Here is a 17,123-nt window from a genome sequence, read left to right as displayed (position 1 = left end):
GAAATACTTCTTTGAGGAAATTTAGGCAAGCAGCACAGCCAGAGCCGTCATGCACGGGAAATGGATTAGGACTCTTTTACCAAAGCACATTTGTCAAATTAGGCAAGTGAAAATTGACCTAGTTGGCTAGAAGTGGTAGAAAAAGTATTATAATAAACTAACATGAACAATTCATATTCTAAATTTTGATTTGAATTGTTTACTTGTGTTACATTGCAGTGACAGCACTTCTAACTTGTGCAGGTTTGGTGTTGTTTCTCCTCTGCAGAGAAGTGGGACAGAGGGATGGTCTGTGTCTGAATTTATAAACAGTTTGTGTCTGAAAGCCAGACTCTTTACACTGCATGAACTCTCCCCGAGTCATCGTTACCCAAACAAACTCCACACACTGTTTACAGCTGGAGTCCTAAGTGTTCTACACCACTCTCCATCAATACAGTCTATATGGCTACATCTAAAGCTCAGGGCCTATAAACTATAGGCTAAATAAAGGAGTGGAACTATAATAAGTGTAAACAAAACACAATTGGGCCAATAATAAGGGCAATTAAGGCCATGCTCCTTTAAAAAAAATATATATATTTAAACATTCTTACATAAAATAATATGTGCAATAGTTTTTACAGTAGATAAAGTTAAACAGCTGTGTAAATGAGGGAAACAATATTATGCCTCTGTAAATAGTACAATAGTAAAATACATTTAGAACAAGCAAATAAACAAACAAAGCAAAAATAATTAATTTAACTGAATACATAATCATGGCATAGTTATTATGAATGGCCTACTTACAGTTTCCCTATAGTAAAGTAATTATTAATTAGTGGTAATCTGATCTAGATGAATAATCCTAATCTGAGCATAGTTGTGCCACTCTTCTATGGTGACAGATATCATAAGAGCAGCACAAGCATGTTCCCCATGGTCAGGCTCCATGTTAATTCCTTCCAGAAAGAGTCCATGTGCGCATGCGTGGTTGGAGCGCGTTACCGCAGACAGGGGGCGTCAACATGGCGTTCTCTCCTCGACGACCGCACTGACTGCAACCTGCAACCTGCCAATGAGACACAGCGAGGCACAGCAGCGAGGCACAGAAAGATCCCCCAAACCTCAGCTCTGATCCTCCATCCTCCTCTCCAGCCCTATGTATCCGCACACGTTTTCAGGGGGATAGGGCGTCTTTAAGTTCCACCGGACTTTGTATTTTCGTCTCTTTTTTCTGCGCATTGGATGTGTTTGTGAATCGGGAGATTGAAGAGCAGGTGTGAGAGGCAGCGGCTCTCGTCCCTGTTTCCAAAGGGGAAATGTCGAGCGAGAAGCCGGCTTCAGCACCACCGGGTTGTGCTTCTTCGCTCACGGACACAACAGACACCCATCCTCCGCCCGGTTCCTCCGCGAAGCAGCCGCCCCAACAGCAGATCAACACCACGGGGGAAAGGATGGTGTCTGCGGCCGGGTCTATGGTTCTCCCGGCCGGGGTGATTAACCCCGCCGTCCCGATACGGAATATCCAGATGAAATTCGCCGTCCTGGTTGGCCTTATTGAGGTCGGGGAGGTTAGCAACAGGGACATCGTGGAGACAGTGCTAAACCTGGTAAGTGCACTGCTATAGCCCAGTGATAAACCAGAAAGGCAGACAGCCATATAGAAAACAGAATCACTGCGCCCTAAGCCGCTATGTTTTATTTACGATGCTTCAGTTGTGTGGCTTTGGAGGATGATGTCATTTGTTTGTCAAGATGGTGTTAAGGTTGACATTTGTGCATATTCACAGCCCCCCACACGGGTCTGGCCAGTCACATATACGTAAAAGTGTACTATTGTTAAGTCCGAGGAGCTGAATGGGGCATGTGATCCCACCAAAGCATAAGGCTGTTCTAATCACCAGCCATTGTTGACTAAATGACCCGTTTGGTCCAACAAGCAGAGGAATTATTCATTCAAAGTGTAATAAAGCAAAGGCTATTCCGCTGAGTAGATGCGAAGGGCTGTTTACGGTGATGCTACAATGCTGCGCACCACTCAGAATAAATTGAGTCGTTTTCCTCTTGAGCGAAATGATGCAGGTATTGAGGTCTGCTGTCCACGGAAACCAAATTAATGTAAGACGGACAAAGGCCGACTAGCTTGAAGCTACCATCGCATATGTGAGAGTATGGCAATGGTTTATGTTATGCACAGGCCTTTTGTTGGAGACAGGCCTGCATCCTGTGCGCAGAGCTGTGATGTATAGGTAGTATTATAATGCCGTGTCCAAAGAGCTATAATTACATTTGAGGATCACATCTCCAGTGCGACCTCCTCCCTTCTTTCCCAGCACAGGATGTGTCGTGGATGCAGGGCCTGGCATATACAGCACAGCTAACGGATTAAATCCAGCAGGGCTCGTGCATCACTGTGTCTCCGTTACGAAACGTGTGAGCTAAATGTACAGCGTGCGCGCGTGTGTGCACTGTGGAGCGAGCGCTATGTGACTATAGGACTGGCTGGTGTCAGGCTGCTTCCTCCTCAGCATCAGGCGATGGCGTCTGCTGCATGACATTACAGAGCTGCCAATGCCACAGTGACTGTGGCTCTACATTGTTCAGTTATTCTGGGCGGAAGTGGTGCCATTTATAACCTGATTTGAAACAGTTTGTCTCCTGAGGTTGCAGGGCTGGTGCTAGAGCCAGTGGCCTATTTACTGAGAAGAGGCTCAGAGCTGAGTGCCTACTGGGCCAAAGCATCCCTCCTCTGTCAGACTGGTCCAGATTTCAAGTCTCCTCTTCTCCTGATCGATTATTGGTAGGACATGCTGCCATGGGGGCAGACCAGGGTATAGATCTGCTCTCTCACTCCCCCTTGGCTGCAGTGGACGGTAAAGATCCATCCTCTTCTATGCACAGCTCTGGTGCTGCCTGCATAGGCTGCCCCGGCCGGCAGCAGCATGCATTTAAAAGCAGGTGGAGAGGAGGAGGCGTGGGGCCGGGTGGGGGAGGAGAGACAGAGTGGAGAGAGGTGGTAAGATGCTGCAGTGGCTATGTGCTCAGAAATCACCAGCTGATGCAGCCCAAGCCTGGATCAGATCAGTGTAAAGTCACCAGAGCATTCAGCTGGAATGTCCCTCTGCTCACCTGCTTTCACTGCCCCTCATACTCACACAGCCACTCCAAACCCACGCTTAGGTTTGTGCACACCTTGAACATGCATTAAAGCCTGACACTATGATAAATTAAAACTCTATGTGTTGGCCATACAAAGATTTCCTGGCTAAACCTTGAATTGAACAATCAGTTCTGGTTGCAGTGCTGCCAATAGCTTAGCTGTTGGGGAATTCTCATGGCCTGCTCCTTAATTAAAAGAGTAGAAACAAAGAGGTGTGAGGCACAGACCTCAGTGGTCAGTCTGTCGGTACAATGAGTCCTCTGTGGGCCAAACCTGATCCATTAGAACAGTCAATGTGGGAGACCGCAGCACAGCGCTCCTTGGGGCTATTGATCCTGCAGCCTGAGGGGACAGATGGCTTGTCTACTGGATCTGATATGGCCCTGTTCTATGGCCAGGTCAGTGCTGTTTGAACTGTGGAATCTCACAGAAAAGTGAAACTGAAAACATGTGATGGTGGAGACGACAGGAATAGCAATGGTCCTATTCCTGGGTTTCACATGACATCATGAGTGGTTCAGAGAAGGGACAGAGGAAGACTTGTTTATATGCAGATATTGTGGTGTGCTTTGATAAATATGGCAGGATATAATGCACTGTGACAGCAAAATTTTAACATTTTTGGTTGAGGTTTTAATTGATTTTTTTATTGACCCTGCTTGCTCCAACCCCCTGAAAGCCTAGTCCCATGTTGAATGTACAAAACAACCAATTTGAACTGTGCATAACCAGCACAGGCTTTCAGAGCTGTACATAGCGTGGATAGTGTCTGTCTCCGGAGCTAGCGAGAGGTGCTCAGTGATTATCATCAACAAGGCATCACGGTTGTCACGGCAACGCTGCTCTTTGACTGCCTGCCTCCAGACACCCGGCCACATGCTGCTGCTGCACTTCCTTCTCAGCATCCCTCACTTTTCTCTCTCTAAATATAAACTACTCCATATGTATGTCTATGTCCATCATGCTATTAAGCCACTGTAGGTACAGTCATATACACTCAAAGAGGCACCAGCTTTTGTGATTGTCATTCTGTATTAATTGGAAATCTATATTGTTGATTATTCATTTTAGCAGTGATATTTTTATTATTTGTTGCTACATTTTCTTTGCTTCCTATTGTATGTTCTGGGCTTTTTTCAAAATTACTTTGAGCAGTGATTTGCCTAATTGTTAGTCATACATTTTATACCATATGTTACCAAAAATATTTGTGGTAATGAAGAATTAAGCATTTACTTTTGACTGGAGTTGGGAGTTATAAAGAAATTCTAATATTGTTGTTGTTTTGGAAGTGTGCTTTAAGCATGCATTGGCACATTTCTGATGATTGCTTTAACTATAAAATCATCTGAATACTATAATTGCAATAATCCATTGAAATACTGAGATCTTCATATTTGTAAACATCAGCGTCTAGTTTGAGTTATCTCCATGGATAATTGGATATTTAAGAGAAATTTCCCACTGGGGATTGGACAAGATCTTGTGCCACAAGATCTCATGAGATGAAATTACCACAAGACTGTGTACACATGAAAAAAATGATCTTGTGAGATTTTTTTTCCATTTTGTTTATCTAGATTGAACAAAAGGAGAAAAGGGCTGGTCCGTTACATCCCTTGAGGAGCTGTAGTTCCAAAAAGTACTACCACAACAAAAATGTTAAGTAAGAAATATTTTAGGCAAAATCACAGTTATTTTATTATATTATTATTATTTGTCTCATTCGCTCGTGCCTCCCTCGTGGACCTAATCTCGTATCTCATCTAGTTTTGTAAAAATTGTGTCTCATCCCATCCCTATTTCCCACACCATGCAGAAAGTTTGACCTCTTTTGTGATGTTTTCATGTTGATCCAGAGCACACCATTTGTCATAGTTCATACATTATGCATTTTTGACCCCAACATGCAGAGGTCAGCATCACCAGGACTCTTACTCCTCCTGATTCTTGTCTGTCTGTTACTCTTCTTGTGGCTTTGAGGAAATTAGCAATTGAGCGCAAACAGATCAGTAGGACTTGGGCTGTCAGAGCCACTGCCTAAGCATGGCTCCATCTGTACTTATTTATAGTCAGCTCTATCTCCTCGTAATGCTTTTTTGGGATCAAAAGCCTGTTTGTTTGGGATAGAAGAGGTTTGTTGACAGTTCCGGGCTTAAATATGACTGGTTTCTTCATAGATTTTGTCTTTTCCACATAATTTAAATTTGTTCATCCATTTTGACCCATATATAAACATAATGTAGGCTTTTTTATATCCACATATTGTTTCACTACATCTCTCAAGTTTGAAAATACACTAGCTTGTCTTTTAATTGAAGGAGGTCAAAGATTTAACAGCTATACATACTTTGTTTTGAAGTTGAAGTATTTTTGACCAGTCCAATCTGAAGTAGCATTTATTTATATTACTAATAGTCAATACTAGTAGCAGAAGTAGATTTGATTGTGGTTTTTAGTGTGTTCAAGCTTTATGTTGTTATTAGGCACTTAAATCCTTTATAAATACAAAACATTTTGAAGTAGTAGTACGTTTCTTAAAGTACCATTCTTACGTCTTTGCTTCAGTTTGTGTCATGCAATTTAGTGCTTAATCCAGTTTTCTTTCTTGTAGCCCATAGGACAATTTGAGTTAAAATAACAATCAGCCATGTTGGATTTCCTGTTTCTTGCTTTCTATAGTAGACTGATGAGTCATAGTTGGAGGAGCTTCATTAAAAAAGAATGAGCTATACTGTCCACAGACTTAAGAAAAACACAAGAGTCCAATATTGCCAATCAGATGAATGCAAGGCTAGCACAATTCGTACACAAAGTAATTCAAAGTGCTTTACAGAATAAGAATACAAAGAAGAGAAGACGGAATAAAGAGTAAAAGTAAAAATACACTATGTCTAGCCAGTGAGCGAAGATTTGGAAAAGCACATTTCTGAGTTGGTCATATGTTGAGCAGAGCTTGACCCTGTTTCATCGAAGCTGATTAATATTTGTACATGGGCAGGTCAGACAATCCCACATGTTTTTGGATTTATTTGTTTTGCTATAGGGCAAGCTGCTGCTGACTCACCACTGGACTGAGGAGGTTCACCTTGGTCATGTTGTGTTCACCCTCCGGCAGCTCTGAGGCCAAAGGCTAACTATGTCCCTGCAGCAGTTTAATCTGCTCCTGCGTGCACCAATAACAAAACCATAAGCTCCCACTACAACAGCCTACGTGGCCCTTCTAACAATACATCCATTATTACAGTGAAGGAGTTGCAGAAATATGTGAAGCAGAAAACTCCATTCAAAAAATCAATATAGGCAGAGTATAAAGTCACATTACTGCACTTTTGGGGTTAAACAGTTATTTGTCAGATATTTGAACCTCAACCAAAATCACATTAGTTTGTTCATTTTTATCATGAACAGTCATTTTGGCTATTAAATAAAGCAAAACTAAAACTACTAATATTTGCACAATTCAGTTTTTAGTGCACCACCACAGCCTGTCAAACTGTCTCTGCTTTTGTTATTCACAAGCCCTTTATTATGCAAAGCACCCACCATGTGACCTCCTTAGACACAATTTAAGCCAAAATTACGCCACAGTCAAAATCAATAGCCGTCAATCACTCTGTATTGATTTTTCTAATTTAATGTTGTGAAATGACATCTAATTAGCATAATCGGTAATTGGCTTTAACACCAGCCAAAACCTAAACTCTTTACATTTGCAAAACATCAGATACGCGGTGACAAGTTTTCTAATTAATTTTCTTTTGATTACACATTTAAGTTGGGGAATATATCACTTACAAACATGATGTCTGAAACTGTAGTTAATTATTTTAATTAGAAGAACTGCTGTGTGCTGCTGGTTTAATTAGACGTTGGAGAAAGTGGGGATTGGGAGACAAAATGTTTTTCCAGTGAACATGTGTTTCGTAGACTGCCGGGGGGCTGGGGTGGTGGGGTTATTTTGGGCAAAGATTCTGTATCTGGAGATGCTGCAGTGAGAGGTTGTGTTTGTACCTGGAGGCTGCAGACAAGTTGTATAAGGCTCATGCATGGTCAAAATAGAAGATTCTGTACTGAAGCGGTTGAAACAAAGTTTGCTAGAATTTTCAACATCAAGTATAGTACTTGTATAAATGTTTATATAGACTTTTTTGTACGGCCAGAACTTGTTATGCTATTTGTCTGCTTGTCTAGTCTGTATATGGCCTCTGTTTTTCAGTAAAAGAAACAAATGACAAAGTGTTACTGAAAGTGACAGTGCAGTCCAACCAAGAATCCATTCCAATTCCGAATGTTGTTATTCTGAATTTTCCTTAAAGATATAACACTATTTTCTGATCTGTTATATTGTTGTTTCTTCATCACAAACATACCTTTATGTTGTGTTTTGTTGCATTCACACATGTTTAACACACAAACATATTTAGGCTCTAAGTTCTTCTCTTAAACTAAAAACACACTATATCACCTTGTGTGTTGTAATACAGGAAGTGCTCCAGTGTGTTTTTAATGTCCATACACCTTCAGTAGAATCATTTGGATAATTTTAGCCCTGGAATTCCCTTTCTCCACTGAACAAAGGGTAAAAGATAGCTGTTAACTAGAACTACTGCTCCATGACATCACAAGGTGGAACAGTGAATTTTGAGCTATGGAGATGTAGACAGAGTAATAATAAAGGATTACTCAAACATGTGTAAATGAAACTAAACACAACTGCATGTATGCTTTTGATGAGATAACAACATTCTAAAATGGCTTAAAGTGTCAATTTCACATAATGTAGGGCCTAGTGTTTATAAATGATCTGCTGTGTTTCTTAGCCTGCAGTGCTTTTACATGTTTTATTAGTTTTCTTATTTTTTACACTGGATGCTCTTCCTGTCACAATATTCTTTATATATTGGCTTTTGACTGACACATTGCTGATTTTGAGACAATGTATGCTATTTCTTTGGTGGAATATTGTGAACTTGTTGTAGATGTTGTTTCCTATAGCCATCTATTACCCATTACTGATTTTTCTTGTTGTATTTGCACCACTGTACTCAATATTTCAGCCTGTGCAAATTTTTGAATTATAATATCTATATAATATCTATAATTTATTTTTTGCAGCAGACTCTTACTAATATTCTTGTATGAAGTACAATCTTGCACAGTATAACTTTTTAAAAACTTTTTAATAGACTTTTCTCAGTAACTTGGACCAAGATGTTTTCATATAATAGAATAATCCCTGTTTTTTTGGTACAATTGTTATTTTTCAGAGCTTTTCTCCTATGCCAATGCTCTAACGCTCTTTACTTTGTACTTGATGGCAGATTGCTGTAATAATACAGTGATGATTCTTTGATTATCCCCAAGAGGAGTCTCAAATATTGCAAGTCACACTGTCACGGTCGGACCTCTTCTTAATTTAGCTCGTTCTTAATTCCTCCCTTGTCTTCCTATAGGGCGACAGAGCAGATGATAGCACTTTTAACATTAGCCGTATTAGCTCAGGAGGAGGTGTATGGGATGAAGGGTGTGTCATGGCTGCAAGGTCACGAATGACTTGGCGATCTATCACACAGCTGGGTTGTTCTGACCTGAGCTTGAGCCAATCACAGCGCGGAAGAGGAGGAAGGAGGCAAGTAGTTACCGGGACAGCTTTTGAGAGACCATAGAAGAAGATGAGAGGAGCAATGGGAAAATTGAAAAGTGTGATTGTACGTTAGCCTGTCGTTTTTGGTCTTGAGTGTTAGGTCGAGCTGCAGTGGGGCCAGCAGGGGTCTGATGACTTCTCTACCCCCTGCGGAGAGCCATCAGGCGTGGTGTGTGCGTCCGTGATCTGCTCCCTCTCCTTCTGGATATCCTGAAAGAGAAGTTATACATATACGTAAAGCTGAAATGATTGTTGCTATTGTTGCTGCTATCTCACTGTCTGCTGGAGAGTCTGCGTTTTGATTCTCTGTGGAAATGTTGTTGCTATGCCTTTGCTGACCCCTAGTACAGCATTAAACTTTTCCATCTCCATGGAGACAAGCAGGTGATGCCACAAGGTCAAATTACAGATAAAATATTTTAATGGTATTTTTGAGCAATAACAACTATATTAGACTAATAGAAAAAATAGAATGGACAAGTTTAATTCCATATAGTGGAACATTACAGGAAAAACAAATTTATTTCCCCGTAGACAAGCAAGTGGCGCACCCCCTTCCAGAAACGTTACTACTAGTACTTCAGCTATGAGTTTCAAAGATGACACAATGCTTTTCACAATTAAAACAAAATAAAATGGGTATATAGGTCTATTTAGGAGTATAGAGGAGTATTTTTTTCTTAAAGATTTTTTGTTAAGTAGTTAGATCTTCCCATTTTTTTGTAGTAAAATGGTACCTATTTTAACTAAAGTGAGTTTGAGGACTTCTTGAGAATGTTTCATCAAAAATAATAAACATACTCCTCTCCTTTTGTCCAATCAAGTGACCCTACAGCGTGTCAAATATTCTGAAAGTTTAAAACATCCTGAAAATAATGTATATGTATAGCACTAAAAGTATTTTATAAGGTGCTTGCCAAAAACAAACCATCTCTAAACCAGGCATACCGTAGACCAGGGGTGTCAAACTCATTTTGGTCCGGGGACCGTATCCAACCTACTTTGATCCCAAAGGGGCCGGATCAGAAAACTCATGGCAAATAAACCCCAAAAATAACAATAAATTCAAGTATTTGTGCAGAGAAACGCAAATCTATTACAGAAATCTTTTTTAATTGATGAACTCTTTCTTTTACAAAATATTATAATATTATGAACCACCTGAAACTGTAAGAAAAATTCAATTTCAACACAATGTTTTAACATTATCTTGTATGCAAATAGGAATAAGTCAATTTTTCTTGGAAAATCCTGCACTCAGCGTCCACTTTTCTTATTTTTGGCAATTTGCTGATGAGGGTGTCACGGTCAACAGTCAAAAAGAATTGTTTGGAAAGAGCCAAGTGTTCTTTTTGTGCTGCTCTGGTGGAAGGGGCCACGCACAGAGGTGCTGGAGACGCTGCTATGCTAAGCGACGCAAAAAATTACCAATATTTTAATAGAAAATATAATTCAAATATTTAAGTAGAAAATCAGCCGAGGGCCACATTAAAGGTCTTGGAGGGCCGGATCTGGCCCCTGGGCCTTATGTTTGACACCTGTGCCGTAGACCTAACCAGTGCAGAATTAAACAGAACCACACTTAAAAAAAAAAAAGAACTAAATTAGATCTACAAAGAGTAAGTCTTTCAAGTAACAAGTGACCCACCAGTTGCCCAGACCACAGTTTGAGAACCACAGCCTAGAAACTTCTCCACCTTTTATAAGACATTGAGATAGGGCTTGACATTTGAGCTTTAATTGCCCATTCGTCTTCATCAGTCACTTGTCACACAGCGGGCCCGGCTTCCATTGGCATTGTTGTTAGCAAAGTTAACCTTGTACATCTCGCACGCTTTGTCGGCCAAATCCTCTACCCTCTTAGAGCAACCCAGAATGCCAAAATATGCAATCACAAATCCGAAATGCCAAGCGGACTTCTTAATAGCAAACCTCGCTTCTCCCAAATCCTATTAGAGCAACTATTCACCGCACTATCCACTTCAAAGTAATTTTGGCTTCAAATGACAACCAACTCTGACTGACTAGCTCATTCGTATGTGTTAAGCAGCTACACACTAAATCTTTCACTTTTCCGTGTCTCGGAGCAATCCTGATCCAAATTCCCCCTCATCCCGCATTAGCCGCTACTTCCTGGCTCTGCGATATCTTTTGGCTAAGCTTGATTTTAGCTAAAGGTTTAGAAATAGGGAAAAAAACGTGTCCAGTTTGAAGGGGCTGAGAAGACAAAAAGAATGGCTTCTGTTCTTCTTATATGTGTGAGTAGGTAAATAATAAAACTGAAAAAATAAATAAGAGTGAAGAGGCGGAAAGTTAAAGGTGCAGTGTGTAACCTTTCTGGTGTATAGTCCGCCATCTACTTGTCTTTATTGAGATGTTCCACAGTATGTATTGAACTTATATATTGCTACAAAGACAAGTACATGACACCACCAGGTTACAGGTCAGATATGTGGAGAGGCAAGCCCACAAGGTATTTCAGAACAGTAAAAAGACTGATAATCAAATCAGTGCAAGAGAATACTTTAATGCTATACAATAGAACATTCTGGGGAAGGCAATAACATCACCATGAGAGAAGCAGGAAATAAACAGGTGCTTTTATATTTATTTATTTTAATTGTCCAATCTGTGCTTAACGACGTGTATTGTTTGGTAGCTCCACCTGCTGCTAGCACATTCAGTGCGGCGGCTCTTCTCGGGGTAATCTGGGCCCTTGATTTCTGACTGGTGGTGCAGCGGCTGTGAGGATGAATGAGAATGATCCCCATTGTGAGAAGGTAATGGAGTTGTCTGCTGCGCCGAAGCCTGCAGCCCACTTGTCTTGTGCCATAGTGCTATTTCAGTGCACACTACACCTTTGTACACACACACACACACACACTCTTCCAGACGCATTACAAGGACTGGTTAAGAACGCCCTCAAAAGCTGCTGTTTTCTAAAGATGTCTCAGTTCAGGTGTATGGGTCTGAAATAAGTTTAGTATTGATTGAGAAAGAGTCCGTATGAAGAATTAAGCAGAATTAGCATTTTCAGTGTGTGTGAGGAATGCTAACTACAGAGTTGTAAATTCAACCATTACTAAGAGATTTAGCCATCCCAATTCCCCAAATCAATGTTTTTAAATTCAGAGTCAAAGTGGAGATAGAGATTTGGTTTTACTAATGAGAAATGATTAATTATGCAACTCTCCATTAATAAAAATCTCCTGTTAGTTTAACTTGTACCTTTAAGCAAATATGACTGAACCTTTAAGAGAGATTTTTATCATGTTAGTAATAAACTGTGTGGTTTCATAAAAGAGTCGTTAAGTACAAATCCAGTAAACTATGAAAGTGTCATATGCGTGACAAGCTAGCCTTAGTCTTATTTGAGAGTGAGAAGAAAACACTTTCCACCCCTTTCCAGCAATATTTAAGAAAAATAATGAGGAAGTCAAACTAAAGTGCCCTACACAAATGGACATGAATGTTACAAGAGGAAAAGCAGGCAGGAAATTGGACATTGTATATTAAATATGTGTTTTAATTATTCATAAGAAAATTAGCATTAAGCATTAAGAACAAGCTACATAACTACTGCATTAACACCAGGCTGGAAACACATAGAGGCTACTTTTCATTCTTCATTTTGTAAATAGATATTTCAGAATACCATAATTCCAGGTCTAAGATCCTATGGCATTGCTCCTTTTGAAATAATCCAGGTGGTTTACTCGTCTCTGCTGTCTGGCTGTTTCCACTTTGTGTCTGGTTTTGGGGATTCTCTCTTTCACTCTTTCTCTCCTCTCTCCTCTGCCCCTCTCCTCGCGCTCTCTCCTCTCCCCTCTCCCTCTGCAGCCTGCCTCTCTGTTGACTGTCAGTGGGGGGTGTGGGTGTCATCACTGTAGGATCTTCATAGAGCATATCTAGATCAAAACCTGTGCTGCCGAGATGCTATTTTTCTGCAGAAGCGCCTCTTTTGCATCTCTACAACAATGCGCTAATCTTTTACTTTGGAGCCAGCTATATGATTCTCCTGCATTGGCCCCCGAACTGCCCAGACAAATGAGGGATCCCATAGACCACTGTTTTAGCCATAGCCACCTCCATCTCTTTCTAACTCACACTAAACACGCACCAACACACTAGGCTTTTTTCTTCTTGTAGCCCACATCATTGCCTGGCAGGGGTGATTTTATATTCATGTTGGCCTACTTTGCCTTCTCTCCCTGGGCTCCTCTCCACCCTCTCTCACACACACACGCACACATCTGCTGTACTGTGAAGTATAGCTAACTGTGAAGCTATTCATCATGCCGAGTACTGCAGTGGCCGAAGGTTGATTATAGAAAACTTTGTAGTGTGTGTAGCAGTATTCTTGTGGTGCATTTTATATTTGTGGTTTAACAAATAATGTGCCATTTTAAAATCTTTTTCAGCCTGGCCACTAGAGGTCACAAGCCAGTGTATCCTCTTGAGCTGGCCCCAAGCCTGGGAAATGAGGATGGCAGTAGAAGAAGAGATGTTATTGCCAAATAAATATGGAAATTAAAATGGGGATACAGAAAGGAAATAATAGGATGGGGTTGTGTTTATAATTTAAAGTGTTTACTCAGTGAGAAAAACACACACCATGGCTTGTGAATACTGCAGTGATCACTTCATTTTTTACACAGTACTGTATATGCATATAATTTATTCAACAATAATGAGGGCACAATGGTCCTTCTATTCAATGAGTTGCTCTCAATGGAGAATCATGTAGTATAAACTTGAATGTCCATGTTAGAATATCGATATTAGTGGCTATATTGTCTATATATTTGGAAAATATATCAGTAATCAGTCCAAGGAGGACATAGTTCTGTATCACTCATAGACTGTATATATAAATGGACATGGCTAATGCACTAGTGGCTCTTCCTGGCTCCTATTGAATTACACTGAAATATTGTGGCACCTCTCTATGTAACTGATGCCGTGAGCCTTGTCATTTTGGTTTTAAAATGTTTGTATTAACCTGCTCTTCTTGATCCTGAGGAGTTTTTGTGCTATTTTGTCCATCAAAAAAATCTTTTGATGAAACATTCTCAAGAAGTCCTCAGTCTTGGAGCGTTGCACCAAATTCACTCCTATAACCGTTAGCATTGTGAGCTTCATTTGAGTGGTGCTAAACACTATGGGTGACATCAAACTTAGTGTATACGCTTAGTCCCCTTTTTATATAGTCTCTGGTATCACTACATATATATATAACTATATAAACTCTATTGTTTTGTCTTTTTTTTCCCACTCTAACATGCCCAACTAGAGGTGGGTGATTATGCCAAATAGTGTAATGATTCTTAAGGACCTATATCACAATTAAGATTTTTCCCTGATTTATCATAGTGCACATAATATTATAATAATATCACAATGTCTTCAAAATTCACTGTGATTGGTTAAATCCACCTGTCTTTCGCTCTGAACAAGCCAGACTGACCAACAGAGAGAGAGTGTGGGGAAGGGTGTCCCTGTTTGAGCATATAGCTGCATTAAACAGGGAATTGCTGAATCACTATATGCGACAATATAGCATATCATCACAAGAATGGATAACAATTAGATTTTAGCCATTTGCCAAACATTGCAAGCATTTAGCTGAACTTAAAGTTGTCAGATTTCAGTTCATATTTCAGTTATAAGCAGATGTGCGTTCTTCAATTCTCGCTTTGACACTTCTGAGTCACAGCTCCCTCCATATCATTGTCACAGCCACTATTATAACACATTACACTAACACTATTGATTCTAACAAACCCAAACACCTCCATCTTGGCTCTGCTGTGACTGAACAATGCATCAGGACCTCATGTTGTTTGTGCCAAATAGAGACCCAAAATGGTGAATGGCGAGAGCTGTGATCCCTAAAGGATTTCGTCTAATAAATCCAGCCTGGTAATGATGCAGCGAGGGGTGGGTTAAGCAAGGATTTTCAAGCTTTTCCAATGGGAGTTTTCATTTTCAGAAAGCGCTCTTCAGTGTGTATTGTGGGCCTAGAAAGAAGCAACAATGAGTCAGATATATTGTGCTCGTATTTTGGAAGATGCTAGATGATACTAACTAAAACTATTGGTACTTGCTGTGTGATGCTAACCCATTAAAGTTTTGTTTCATTTTATATTCAGCTGTACAAAAAACAATATGACCAATGTTGGGAATACTTTACCATTATTTTTATTAGCTATCTAATTCTTTTCAAATTATTTAAAACACCATTATTACAGAGCTGGCTGCTATGCTATGCTATAAAAGCTGCAAAGTTTACAAGTGCAAGAAGAGACATTAGTGAGGATGATTCGCTAAAAAAGAGAGACTGACTGTAAAGGTGACCAATCAGAAGCAGCGCTGGGCAGGCTTAAAGCATTTCCTGTCATTTCATTGGTTTTGGAAATATGCTAATATGTGGAGATTCTACGTACGTTTTTATTTGGCGACCTATTGCTCTGGGATAAAAAGATACTAGTGGAAATAGATACAATAAATACTACATGGACTAATATACTGTATGAAACCTGGAAGAATTTTAGGGGTCAGTATTTATTGTGCATACATTTTTTTGCAATACTGGGAATTTTATTATTATTATTTTTTGGCTATATATGATAATAGCTTTTGTGGTTTTAGGTCATTATGTCAGTGGAATAAATTTGTTTCCATATGATTGTTTATTGTCTACATTTGCTTCAGGAATATATCACTTCAAAATTTGAAGTGTGATATATATAATTTGTCACTGGCCTAAGTAGAAGCTGAATATTTAATTTCAAGGATTATTTAAAAAAAGATGCCAGTCTATTATTTTCAAAACCGTTCAGACCCTGTGGTTGTGATGTTAGTGAATGAGCATCCTGATAATTAGATCAGTGGTTTTCTTTTAGCACAGAGGTTATGTTTTTGCAAGCAGTGGTGTACCAGTAGTTGCCTTGTTAATAATCAGTTTGGGTTTTTGTGTTATTTTCAGGAAAAGTTTGTACCAAATACCAGTTTTAATTAAAATCTTAGCGAGACAAACTTTTGACTTCAACAGTAGGCTTTCTTCATTTGCGATTTTCTGTTGCCAGCCTTACTAGATTTTTTTAAATTGCAAAACAGAGATTGCTTCATTCTTCATTAACAATTCAGACAAAAACACGCTCATGTTACAGCCCCAAAAGCTCCAATTTTATCCTATTGGCTCTGAAACCTAATTAAAGAAACATTGCTCTGGCTTTTTCCTGTGTTATTGTGCAGCATATGAAATGAAAGAGAAATGCATTTGCAGAGTAATATTCAAACACACACAACACAGGCCATAGAAATGAATAATGCAGCGTTTTGGGTTGTAGCAAAAAGGAAGAAAAAAAAAGTAGAAAAAGTAACATGTGATGAATAATTTAAGGTTAAATAGTTCTGACCCATCCCAGACCAGGATACGCGGCGTCAGGTCTTCCCCCGTTTTTGTGATAGTGCTGATAGTGCAGAGAAATACACAGGGAGGAGCGAGTCAGTGCATTGGCCCTGCTTTTAACCTCCCCCATATGCCCCACTCCATCAAACCCCCTCCCCCTTCTGTCCCCCCACCCACCTACACACATATGCCCACGCGCACACATGCATAGACACACACACACTCACCTCCAGTGACCCCCAGTCTGCAGCAGCCAGCCTCCGTTCCAGGAAAAGCATTAGGGCACAGCTCAGGGATGCACCAAGACACCTCTGATAATTTAGCTAATGTATGGAGGAGATGGTTCAACGTGGCCGCTTTAACATGTACACAGCAATGCATTTTCATTTCAAGTTTGAGACCAATTTCTTACATCTTTAAATGAACAAATGTATTAAAAGGATAACCTGGTGGCTGTTTATGTAATATGCATTAAAGGGCTTATATTACGCTATTTTCTGATCTATGTTAAAATGTTGTTTCCTCTTCAAAAACAGACTTGGAGTTGTGTTTTGTTTCATTCACACAAGTTTAACACACAAACCATGCATATTTAGGCTGGGCAATTCTCTCAAATAGGAAACACCCTGTTCAAACTTGTGATGTCATGTGGTAGTAGAGGAAGTTTTCCACTGTGGTTTTAAACTCCATACACCTTCACTAGAATAATTTGGATAATTTCAGCCCAAGAATTGCCCATCTCTACTGAACAAAAGGTAAAAAGAAGCTGTTAACTTGAAAGCTACCACTTCATGCCTTCATAATCACAGAGTATTTTGAACTATGGAGATGTAGACAGACTAATAATAAAGGGTTACTCATGTGTGAATGAAACAAACACAACTCCAGATATGTATTTGATGAGGTTACAACATTAT

At 39.8% G+C, this 17,123-nt stretch overlaps 1 protein-coding gene across 1 annotated transcript in view; it reads left to right on the top strand.

Annotated features, from left to right (window-relative positions):
• Nucleotides 1-1,109: 1,109 nt before the first annotated feature.
• Nucleotides 1,110-17,123, top strand: part of nbeaa (neurobeachin a) — a 131,587-nt gene continuing 115,573 nt past the window's right edge. Inside the window, 1 exon segment of the mRNA XM_055148797.1 lies at nucleotides 1,110-1,595. Within this exon segment, the coding sequence (XP_055004772.1) occupies nucleotides 1,305-1,595 (291 nt within the window). The 5' untranslated portion in view covers nucleotides 1,110-1,304.

Source organism: Boleophthalmus pectinirostris, unplaced genomic scaffold (assembly GCF_026225935.1).
Source record: "Boleophthalmus pectinirostris isolate CB_2022bp ecotype Guang Dong unplaced genomic scaffold, ASM2622593v1 HiC_scaffold_12, whole genome shotgun sequence".
Taxonomy (NCBI): domain Eukaryota; kingdom Metazoa; phylum Chordata; class Actinopteri; order Gobiiformes; family Gobiidae; genus Boleophthalmus; species Boleophthalmus pectinirostris.
Note: the sequence above shows the minus strand (reverse complement) of the source record. Positions and strands in the feature narration are given on the sequence as shown.